General features: G+C 42.5%; 1 protein-coding gene across 5 annotated transcripts in view; it reads left to right on the forward strand.

Moving 5' to 3' along the window:
• The window catches only part of sbf1 (SET binding factor 1), a 70,217-nt gene that overhangs the window by 20,026 nt on the left and 37,468 nt on the right, over positions 1 to 12,723 (forward strand). For 2 of the 5 annotated variants that reach the window (XM_053650840.1, XM_053650843.1), the window contains exons 2-7: positions 2,892 to 2,977; positions 3,774 to 3,911; positions 4,836 to 4,961; positions 5,606 to 5,716; positions 7,117 to 7,170; positions 10,312 to 10,341. In XM_053650840.1, the coding sequence (XP_053506815.1) occupies positions 2,892 to 2,977; positions 3,774 to 3,911; positions 4,836 to 4,961; positions 5,606 to 5,716; positions 7,117 to 7,170; positions 10,312 to 10,341 (545 nt within the window). The remainder of the gene's footprint in view (positions 1 to 2,891; positions 2,978 to 3,773; positions 3,912 to 4,835; positions 4,962 to 5,605; positions 5,717 to 7,116; positions 7,171 to 10,311; positions 10,342 to 12,723) is intronic. The other 3 variants (XM_053650841.1, XM_053650842.1, XM_053650844.1) reach the window with 3 other exon arrangements.

Below are 12,723 nucleotides of genomic sequence, written 5' to 3' on the forward strand. Positions count from 1 at the left end.
CATAATAATAATCATAATAATAATAATACAATTCTCAAATTGTTAAATAAGTAAATAATTCTTCACAATGCACATTGTAACAACTGTACAATAACAAGATAAAATATAAATATTTGATTTAAACAATAAATAGATTGATAAAATATAAATAAAATTGAAATGAAGGCATTTTAAAAGTACTTTTTTCCCCTTTCTAATGGGCTCTTTGAGCTTTTAGCATTATCTAAGCATTATTAGCATTGCTAGCTAAAAGATAGGCCAATCAGCTGCTTGAAAGACGATTTACAACACTATAAGCACACACAATTCAGCACATGATGATGATTAGGATTTATGCGGATGTTCACAAGTGCCATCGCTGTCTTTTTTTTTTTTTTTTTTAAATTGTACCTACTTGATTTGGTATATGGGTGTAGTTTTTTTCTTTCTACTTCTTCTCCAAAGCACAGTGTGATTTATCTGGCTGCGCTGGGACCTTGCCGTTTTCAGCCTGAGATGGGGGCGGAGTGAAGAGGTTTTGGGATAGTGTGTATATAGAGGGTATGCACGTGACCTCACGGTAGCCAGAACTCGCTGCGGTCACGCCCACTGAGCGGCAGCGTTTGTGTACAGCGTGAATTCCACGAGAACACATTAAAAAAAAAAAATTAAAAAAGCTAAATCTAAAATGGCGGAAAAAGCTGTTGTGTGATCGACTGTGCTAGCAGATTCAACAAGAACTCGGAGCTAACTTTTTATCTTTTTTGCCAAAAAACCATTCAGTCCTATTTTGCTAAGTCGCGTGGTGTAAGTGTAAGCTCTTTTGGCATTTGTGGAATCCATATTTCTTTTTAAATGCTACCTATTTCCACTGATGAATAACGGGGACTCATCATTCATTCTCTGACTGTTTTACCTTCACAAATATATACCGTTAGGAAGTGGAAGCAGCGTTCGCTACAAACAAACTAGGACTCGCTAGCTTACAGTTTACCAGATAAAATTATAGAATAAACTAAAAATATTTGGACATACAACCAGAATGTTTATTGGCGTTCTTGTCACTTTAATTTCTCCAACAAATCCCACCTTGAAGGCTTCAGATACATATAAATGTGGGGAAAACCGATTTCTGGCCACATGCCGACGTCCATGGACCACGGGTTCTTGGGCAAGTTATAAGAGTCGCTGTCGAGTCCAACTGCCTTTAATTTAAGCTAATTCACAGCTTTCCCTATATAAAGATTATTGCCTCTCAGTCCAGCCGAAGGGGCGTGTACCGGCGGGAAATTGACGTCAATGCATACCCTCTGTAAATAAATGACGAATAAGAGACCCATGTAAACGCAAACAAAGTCTGGCCACAAAGCAGTTTTCCAAACGGGTTTTCTCAGCTGTGTGCCGAGGCCATAACTTTAACCGTTGTTATCATCCCATATTCTACAGATTGTTCCATGATCTTTGCACTAGTAAGAAATAAAAATAAATTGGTCAACGATTGCACCTTTACAGGAACGCTATATTAATGCTGTATGATGTAAAGGTCTGATTTGTTCGGTAGAGATTCCCTGTGAATCGAAGAAAGCAGACAGAGGTGATGGACATCTTCATCAAGCGTAATCTCTAGTGCAGCGGACTTTTCGGTTATTCGGTGCCTCTGAAAGCACCATCGTTCTTTTTAGTTGTAGAAGAAGGAAACCAAGTCTGTTAACTATTCAGCGTCGTGAGAGACTTCCTTTAGAGCGTGCAGATATCCTTACTGTAGAGTGTGACGTCTCCGGGGACGTGTAGTAACCACCAGTGTGTGTCCGTGACAGACGGGTTGCGCTTATCTTCCTGCTTTGTGTGACTGAACGCTTTTCAGCATGTCTGAATCATGCTTGAGTAAATAGCGCTTGCCACATGATCAGGGTGATTTCACAGACTGGAGGCGGGGCATGACGCATGTTTGTGTGACCGCAATTTTACATAAAACATACCTGCGTTTCTGAGCTTCTTATACACTCGGGATTTTATTCACTAAGGGATTGTTTGCTCCGTGTCAAACACCTGTCTCTGTGTGTGTGTGTGTGTGTGTGTGTGTGTGTGTGTGTGTGTGGTGTCGGTGAAAGAGAGAGGCCCGTGCGTCCACCACGCCCTACTTCAGCTCACTTCACTCACTGTAACTCCTTTAGACTGGTGCAGAGAACTTCAGCTCTGTAAATGCGCGCATGCACGCACGCACGCACACACACACACACACACACACACACACACACACACACACACACACACACTGATGCTCACTGTTCCTCCACACACAACGCAGGCCTTTCAGTCAGCAGTGTGCTCAGTAACAGGCACATCAAAGCAAGGCATAAGGAGAGATCTACAGCGTGGTGCAAAAGTTTGTGCCCCCTTAGATTCTGAGTAGGGAGACTCTGTTTTATGAAAAGTGGGTGTGTCCTGCAACAAGACTGCAATCCAGAACTGAGGACACATTCAGCAGAGTCTTAAAACTGAGAGGATCCTGGAAGTGTTCAGAGGTTGACTGCGGTTATTAAAACACAGGATAAGAGATCTTTCTATTTCTGCATGTAAATAGTGTAGGTTGTAAGTGCGAACTAAAATTAGGGAATTGAAATCCGCTCTGTGTGGTGGCGTCTGTGTGCTAGGGCGAGCTGTAGGGAACACGGTCTTCCTCCTAACACGTGCGTGTAGTCATGTCTTCACTAAAGGAAAGTTCATGACGTCATTCTTGCTGTTGTTATCACTTCACATCCCCCTGTGTGTATCTGTAGACAGGGCAGATTTGTGGAGCAGTGTTTAGTACTGTTATAGATGAAACACTTTGAGCATCTGCCTGACTGTGTGTGTGTGTGTGTGTGTGTGTGTGTGTGTGTGTGTGTGTGTGTGCGTGCACGCGTGCACAGGAGGAAGTGAAGGTCAAGGTCGGATCCTCCAGCGATTCCCCGAGAAGGATTGGGAGGATAACCCCTTCCCCCAGGGCATCGAGCTGGTGAGTACTCAACACACACGCGCGCACACACGCACACACGCACATCCGATAGCATACTGCTTCACGTACGATCTACTGAGAATTACTGCGATTGTGCTCTTTCTCACAATTTAAATAAGCCTCGTAAACCCCCTAAATGCTCTGTGGATGGTTATATTTTAAAAATATTTCGATATCAAGTACTGTGACTACAGCAGCCAGTGCGACTTCATCGGCTAGAGTTATTCATTTATTCTGAAATTATAGATGAGCTCCTGATAATCTAGGTTTTGACATCCTGTTACAGTGGGTAATATTGGAGGTATATAAAAGCACTGACACATGATACCCACGAAACCAAAAATAAAGTCTTGATAACCAATGGCGATATTGGGATCATATCTCCATATGGTATCATAGCTTCGACTGCAATACCAATGCTTTTTTTTTTTTTTTTAAATCTCAAATGATCTTTTTATTTATGTGTGAGGAGTGTGCTTTTAGTATAATGTAGTGCACTATTAATACTTGGATGGAGTACTAACACCAGTGAAAAATAAAGTAGTGGGCGGAGCCGTCAGAGGGATTTGCAGTTTTATACGTCACAGAATGAGAACGCTGGTACACCGAGAGGTACCGGGGTGTTACTTGTCGTTTCAGCGTGAAGGGTTAGTGTTGGATCTGAGACGTTGTCCACCTACATAGAGACTACATTGTATGTACTGTATAGTACACGATGTGAGACGCTGCTTCTCTGTGCAGTGTGTTATAACACTGATAATGTATTGTCACTGTTTTTGCTCCATGTCTGTGCCAGTTCTGTCAGCCCAGCGGATGGCAGCTGGTCCCCGAGCGACAGCCTCCCTCTTTCTTCGTGGCCGTCCTCACAGACATCAACTCAGAACGCCATTACTGTGCCTGCTTCACCTTCTGGGAGACTGTAGATAACCCTCAGGTGAGAAAGAGTGCGACAGAGAACAGCGTAAGAGGTAGAGAGACCGAACGAGAGACATAGAGAGGCACAGAGAGAGAGAGACAGGGAGAATAGACAGAGAGAAAGACAGAGAGGGAGAGAAAGAGAGACACCAAGACAGAGAGAGAATGAGAGAGAGAGAGAGTGAGAGAGAGAGCAATAGCATAAGAGGTAGAGAGAGAGTGAGACAGACACCGAGAGACAAGGAGACTGAAAGATACAGAGAGAGAATGAGAGAAAGTGAGAGAGGGACAGTGAGGAAGTGAGAGAGAGAGACAGATAATGAAAGAGCAAGACACAGCATAAGCGGTAGAGAGAGTGAGATGTAGACGTCGAGAGAGTGAGACGTAGACACACAGACTGTGATGGATACAGAGAGCGAATGAGAGAAAAACGGAGACAATGAGAGACAGTGAGAGTGAGGGAGACCGTGTGAGGGAGTCGGTGTGAGTGACGGTGAGAGAGAGAGAGACGGTGAGAGAGACTGTGTGAGAGTGAGAGAGAGACTGAGTGAGAGAGAGACTGTGAGGGACGGTGAGAATGTGAGAGACAGTGACCGTGTGAGGGACTGTGTGAGCGTGACGGTGAGAGTGAGAGAGACTGTGAGAGAGAGAGACTGTGTGAGAGTGAGAGAGAGACTGTGAGGGACGGTGAGAATGTGAGGGACCGTGAGAGTGAGTGAGACGGTGTGAGGGACTGTGTGAGTGTGAGGGACTGTGTGAGTGTGAGGGACTGTGTGAGAGTGTGTGAGAGAGAGTGAGTGTGAGAAAGAAGCAGCCATAGGAAAATGTCAGTCCTTCAGACCTCAATATTCAGCTCATATCATATAGTTTTCTGTGTGTGTGTGTGTGTGTGTGTGTGTGTGTGTGTGTGTGTGTGTGTGTGTGTGTGTTTGTGTGTGTGTAGTTGCAGAAGGAAGAGCCCAGCGAGGCAGATGAGGATGAAAGCCCTGATCTCATCCAGACAGCACAGCTCTACGCCCCCAAGAGCCTGGTGGTGGTGTCCCGCCTGGACCACACCGAGGTGTTCAGGGTGAGCGCGCACACACACTCACACTAACGCGCACATACGCACGCATACACTCATACGCACGCATACACTCACACGCACGCATACGCGCACACACACTCACACGCACGCATACGCGCACACACACTCACACTAACGTGCACATACGCACATGCACGCACACGCTAACGGACACATGCGCACATATATACGCGCATGCACACACTAACGGACACATGCGCACATACGTGCACATACGCACACACTCACACTAACGTGCACATACGCACACACTAACGCACACATACGCACATGCATGCACACACTACCAGACACATACGCACATACATACACGCACGCGCACATTTACGCACATACATACGCGCACATTAACGCACATACGCACACATACACTCACACTAACGTGCACATACGCACACACTAACGCATACAAGCGCTCACACTAACGGGTACATACGCACGCATGTATTCACACGCGCACATACGCACACACTCACACCAACATGCACATGCGCACATACGCACGCGCACACACCAACGCGCACATACGCACACACTCACACTAACGCGCTCATACGCACGCACGCACACACACAGTGCTTTGTAACGTTGTATTGTGGCGCTGAGCCGTGACTGCCTCTGTACAGAACTGTCTGGGACTCATCTACACCGTACATGTGGAGCACGTCAATGTTCCGCTGGAAACAGTGATCGGGAATCTCCTGACCTGCGTCATTCCCATCGCTGGAGGGTCTCAGGTGAGACTGGATTGCATTTACACACACCCACACACACACACACACACACAGTGTACATATCCACACATACAGTATGGTGTGTGCCCATCGCACCACGCAGCTACACCAACATGTGAGTGATGTGTCATGCTGCACAGCTGGACTGCAGCTGACAGGCGCTGGAGATCATTGCAGTGCTAACAGGTCGAGTGCTGTGTTATTACATCATCTCCTCTTTTTGAAGATTAATTCAGCCCTTGCAAAAGTATTCACCCCCTTAAACTTCCCCCATTTTGTATTGTTTCAGCCTGGAACTCATTTTCACAGCAGCGGGGGTGAATACTTACGCACAGCACTGCATTCTTTGGTTTTTATCATATTTGTAATTAAGGTTTTAAGCTTCAGCAGCTCTGCTTTAATCTCATGTCCAGTGCAGGTGTCCTGCTGTCCCTCACTCTCTACTCTTCTTCACCTTCTACGCCTTCTTTCTCATTTTCTTTTCTTCTCTTTTCCTTTACTTTGATCTCTCCTTTCTGTCTATTTCACATTTTCCTTCATTGTATCTTCCTTCCTTCTTTCATCATTAATGACTTTCTTCTCAGTTATCGATCCTTCCCCTCTCTTCCTCTCCCCCTTTCTTCCTCTCTCTATTCCTTCTTCTTTTCCTCTCATCTGCCCTTCCTTCTTTCTGTCTTTTCTTTCTTTCCCTTTGTTTTTTGTACATCTTTCCTTCCTTTCCCCTTCCTTCATTTCTTCCTTAATTCATTTTTCTTACCGAGTTACCGATCCTCTCCCTCTCTTCTACCGTCTCTTTCTTCCTCTCTCTATTCCTGTTCCCTTTTCTCTCTTCCTTCCTTCTGTCCTTTCCTTCCTTCCTTCCTTCCTTCCTTCCCTCATCCATCTCTTCCTTCCTTTCTTTCTTTCTTTCTTTCTTCCTTAATTAATTTTTCTTACTGACTTATTGATCCTCTCCCGCTCTTCCTCTCCACTTCCTTCCTTCCTTTCTTTCTCAATTACTTTTTTTTACCGAGTTACTGATCCTCCCTCTCCCTCTTTCTTTCTTCTTTTTTCTTTCCCTTTTTCTCTCATCCTGATTTGAAGTGAATGTCTCCATTTCTTGTGTGTGTGTGTGTGTGTGTGTGTGTGTGCGCAATGTGAACTGTGCTATTACACACAGATAGTGAAAGATTACTATCACTATACTATACATCCTATATACCACTCTCATACTCCATAGTACGTGTGTGTGTGTGTGTGTGTGTGTGTGTGTGTGTACAGACCACTTTCTCATTAATATTGCCCCCCCCGTTTTACCTGTACCATGTGTATAATGTGTACATTGGCTCCTGTTCTCACTTTGTGACTCATAAATGAAACTTTCCTGGTGTGTGAAGTTTAAACCCTCCTCCTGTGTGTTACAGATAAACGATACCCCAGTCTGTAGTTTATCTGACTGGCTGCTGGGTTGTTTTCAGGTAACAGCGACCTTTTATTCGCAGCTTTAGCCAATCACGATTCTTATCACGATTCTGTCTGTCGACGATTAATAACTTTGATTTCCTGGATGTGGTTTTTTTTTTGTTATTCCCCCCCAACTTGCTACAGTTTGCGTTCACTCACTGTTTATGTTGCGCTTATCCAATCAGCCAATCAAAAAAATGTAACTCTTAATGTATGCTCAAAAACTGCAGAAATCACACGTGCAGGATTGCAGAAGCCACTGATTAGATCATGTCCTGGCAGACAGTAGGGGTGGATGTACGGGATGGCAGATCAGTGTCTAAGCAGGCTGCGTTGTCTCTGAAACCCACACACACACGTATACACTCATTAGCCATTTTCCTAGGTGTTCCTAGCATTGTAGGTCACTACACATCCCTTTACGTCATCCACGAACACTACGAGACCACCACTGAGCAGATATTATTTGCATAATAATGACACTGAGGTGGTTTAAAACACCTGATACGCTCATACCTGAGAACCATCCTACTTAATTCTCTACTCTGAATGTTCCCACATGAATGTTCTAAAGATTTTCACTCCCCAAGACCAGTATATCATCCCGTTCTTGGATGGATAATCTCACCTGGATACTGTAAATCTATACGTCAGTGCTGCTGCTGTAATCATAAAGACTCCTATTCACAGTCTGCTCGTAATGAACATCCTGTAAATCCTGTAAAACTCATTATTCTTCTGCACCTCATGGCCCGTTATGGATCTAAACATTTGTCCAAATTTCCGTAAAGCTGCTTTGTGACAGCGTTATACAGCAGCGCTATGCAAACATATCAAAATGAATAGTCCCTTTCCATTAAGAGGCTGATTTGTTTAGATGTAGAAGTTATTCAAGTCCCCATGATGTGCCTTGAGACGCATCGAGTGGCTCCTCCCCCTTTTAAAATAGCCAATAGTGTTTCGCTTACCTCACGGACACGAAACCTGCCCTGAGTCCCTATCGGCCTACTTATACTATGTACTAAAAGTATGTACTTTTTTTTGTGTGAAGAAAAAGTATATATTTTTGAGTGTGTATGAAGAGTATGCAAGTACTAGGACGTACGAACACGTTGTTGCCCAGAAAAGAGAACGCCGTGACCGTGATCATTCATTATTCCTTATATAATTTATACGATATCATCGTTCCCGTTTTAATTTACACCTCTCTAAAACGCATCCTTGAATTCAGTGACGCAAACCGCCACACAATTCCTTCTTCCCTCACGCAAGGAGATGTGGGCAATATTAGCTGAAAGAGTGTCCACGCGGCCACTCTTCGAATATCTACCGGAACTAGTAGAACGTCCAATAGTATCCTTCGGGATACTCGTTTCAATATTCTACGATTTGGGACACACTAATTCTCATCTCGGATACTATTCATTACGGATAGTGTGCCAGCTGGACGCAGGGATGCAACTGTCGGGGGCGGGGACACTTCAGATTCTAGAGAGCGTTTGATTGGACTGAATATCCGACAAGAAGCTGAAGTGCAGAACGATGTCATCAAAATTCTCAATCCGTATCGGTGGTAGAGAGAAACTGTCAGTTCTGAATGCAAATTTGGTCGCCGTTTTGGAGCAACGCTAGCTTATAGAAAACCTTAAGGCGAACATGTTCATACTGAAAGCCATCAAAATCAGGTTTTGATTTCATGGCGACGTTAAAGTGTTGCAACAAATCTAGCTGGATAAAATGACTTAAGGGTTCAAACCGCCCCGTCGTATATAGAAGCCTGTAACAGAAACCGTCGTACGTTCAGGACTGCTGCAAGGAGAGTTAGCAAGTTTTTAAAATTTGACGACTTTTATTTATTTATTTATTTATTTTCGTTCGAGCTCATTTCTGCAGCTCGTGTCTCGTCACACACATCTGCCTCCACTTAGGGAAAAAAAAGAGCAGTTAGTGAATGCGTCATATGAAGCAGAGATAAGAGAGTGAGATAAAATGGGGGAAAGGGTGTGTGTGTGTGTGTGTGTGTGTGTGTGTGTGTGTGTGTGTGTGTGTGTGTGTATGAGAGAGAGAGAGAGAGAGAGAGAGAGAGAGAAGAGGATGTAGGGCGAGTAAGAGAAAATGAAAATGATCTTTATTAGCACCATGACTCGGCAAATCCATTTAATCTCCATTGTGACTCCGCATTGTTAAAAATTTATTATTTATTTAATTTTTTTTTTTTTTTTTCTGTTCCACTGCCAGAGCTGAGGTGTTAGGGGAACTTTTCTTCTGTACACTTTCCCCAAACCTGAAAGTCGCAGCTTACTGAAAGTCCATTTTAACACCAACAACCGTTATTGTGCAATCCTGAAGAGTCATACAGCTTTAAAAAAAAAAAACAAAACAAAAATAAATCATGTCAAGCCTTCTATGTAAGGTATAAAACACTACCTGATGTGCCGTTATTGGAAACTAATCATCAACAGGTGTGGTGTAATGAGTTACTGTTACAAACCTGAATGATTATTTACACCACAGCAGTTTTCAATTCAATTTACTTACCCCTATTTTAATCTACTACTAAACAACAGTGTACTGTTTATCCATTTATAGCTACGTTTAATATTGTGGAACGTCCACAGAATACAAGTTCGTTCCTGTTATCGCTTACGTTCTATCAGTTCTAAACACACGCGTAAAGAAAACTACATTTTTATGTTATCAGGAAACCAAAAAATGCAAACTGAAGTCTTCCCCATGGTGGAAAACTCACTGACACTGGAGACTCCTTCCAAAAACGTTTACTAATCTCAACAGCGTATATGTTTTTGTTTGTTTAATACGTAATACGGAGCTATTTCTATGTATTTAATAGAAAATTCATTCTTCTGACTAATCCGATTCGACCGTACGTCACTGTGGTATAAAAATGTGTGATTATTTAACGTTTTATCAGCAGTTATTCATTAAGTTTCCTGTCTTGACTCGTTTGAGCGTCACGTTTCTTTCATGTCAGATTTGTTTTGCTTTTCATTTTTTAAATGTATTTCTTTTGGTTCTGTTTCATGTAAAACCCTGGTGTATCTAACTCCTGTGCTTTCCTGTGGTGTTTTTTTTGGTGTGTGTGTGTGTGTGTGTGTTGTATGTGCGATGTGCATGCACACGTGTCGCTAATCTAGCCAGGCGAGGAGGACAGAGAGGACGTCTTGGTACGACCGATTTGCTTGTTTTTAGCTCTTTCTATCACTGCCAGTGTTGCTCCCTCTCTCAGGCTTTCACTCCTCCAATTAAAAGGCACCCTCAGCTTTACGGGAACCAGTCCGATCTCTTCACATCACATGTAGGGGATCTGGAGAACGTCTCGAGCCTCACTGTGCCATTGCTGTGGTGTGGCGTGCATGTGCTGCTGCTGCTAGCTTATTGCTCATAGCCACAACAACCACAATCATACTGATACACTGTGTCTGATAGATGGACATGGTATTTTGTGTGTGTGTGTGTGTGTGTGTGTGTGTGTGTGTGTGTGTGTGTGTCTTTCTGTCTGTCTAAAGGTGTCCCATGGGCCTCTCATGAGTTATTAGGCTAAATGGGAAGATATGAATTTCAGTATAATCCAGGTACAATGTTAGCATGAAACCATGCTAATTGGTCCCCGTATTCCTTCTCATATTAACATTTGTAAAGATTTTGGATGTTCTTTTAATTCACCTTCTTCTCGATAAGTAACCATACACTTGATACACTTTCATGTTTAAATAATTTGTCATTTGCTTTGTTCTTTCTTTTTTTTTTTTTCTTTTCCCCTTGTTACCACAGCATACAGCTGACAGTTTCCCTTTTAAATAAGAGACTTTCTTTCAGTTTCTCAAATAAAAACAAACAAACTTACACAACTTGATTCATGGAGCTCAGCTGGTGACTAAGTGCTGAGGTGTTTTTGGACCTCAGTGCTAGGCTAGCTAGCTGGCTAAATTACTCAGCTTCCTGCTGAGTCACTAGCTAATTACAGCTAACTACCCTAGCGAATGTTTGTTATGATAGTTATAGTATAGTTTTTTTTTTTTTTTTTAACTTAAATAAATTATTCTTTGAGAATTTGTACATATAAATTGAGACTGAAATCAAATCCGGTTAGCTAGTGGGTTAGCTAACTTACCTCGGGTGATGCTATAACTGTTAAATAAATAAATAAACAGCACACAGTATGCTTATACTAATGGATATACTGAAATCCCTGTCAAATCTACCTGTGATTAACTTTAGCTAGTTGGTTAGTTTAACAGTTTAACACTTCATGCTAATAATATTAGGCTAGCTGGTACAGAGGGTCATATTTATATATCTTTATCAATCCTAGCATTTCTAATGAGGGTAAATGTGTAGAGATGTCCCTAGGGCTTTACTAGTATATTAACAGGCATTAAAATAAAAGATGTGTCATTTCTAATGCATTAAAGTGACATGTTCCGGGGTTTCGTTTAATAATGAGTGTGAATAATGTGAAGTATGAAGCTCTTAGACAGCTGAAACATTGCTATTAAAACCTTGTCATTTGGTTAATAACTAATATTATTTGTTATTTATGAAGGGCTGAGGATCTAAAATCAATGAATTATGTACATAATTAAACTGTAAAATAATAAATTCATGAAGAAAAAAAAATGTAAATAGTATTTTGAATTGTTTGTTTCAACATTTTAATTTTTTTACTTCTTTCATAGCTGGCCTTAATTGAATTTATCAGGTTAACAGTGATCACGTTTACTTTTTTAAATCATGAAGCTAGTAAATCATTTTTACTCCTCAAGTTTTGCTTCATTCTCTTAATATTCACTACATGACCAAAAGTTTGTGGACACCTGATCATCCACACCGGTATGTGCTATTTGAACACCCCATTCCAGATTTAGTCGCCTGTTTGCTGTTTATGATAACCTCCACTGTTGTAAGAAGGCTTTCCACTAGAGTTTGGAGCGTGGCTGTGGGGATTCGTGTTCATTCAGTCACAAGAGCAGTAGTGAGGTCAGGCAGTGATGTCGGGTGAGAAGGTCAGAGGTGTTCAGTGGGGTTGAGGTCAGGGCTGTGTCAGGCCACCCGAGTTCTTCCACACGAACCTTGGCAAAGTACGTCTTCATGGAGCTCGCTTTGTACACGGGGCATCGTCATGCTGGAACATATTTGGGAATCGTAGCTCCAGTGAAGGGAAATTTAGTATGCCACTTCTCACTTTGTGGCCGCAGTTTGGAGAAGGCCCATGTATGGGTGTGATGGTCAGATGTCTACAAACCTTTGGTCGTATAGTGTATTCTAGATGGTTTTGAACTGATGGATGAACATAAATGAATACGTAATGTGTTCGATGTCACTACTCGGTCATTGTAGTTGGTCAGTTGGAGCTGCGTTTCTCCTCAAGGTGTTTCTTACAGAATCGGCTCGATTTTACCATTTCAAGTTGGGAAACTGGTTGAGAAGCGAGCTCTGAGTAAAATCCAAATCCTCCAATCAAATTTCCCATTTCACGATGGGATTCTGTATCGTTTTCAGGCAAAAGTAACATCATCAACTTCATCATCTTAGCCACCATTTTATTG

The sequence above is a fragment of the Ictalurus furcatus genome, chromosome 19 (assembly GCF_023375685.1).
Source record: "Ictalurus furcatus strain D&B chromosome 19, Billie_1.0, whole genome shotgun sequence".
Lineage (NCBI taxonomy): Eukaryota > Metazoa > Chordata > Actinopteri > Siluriformes > Ictaluridae > Ictalurus > Ictalurus furcatus.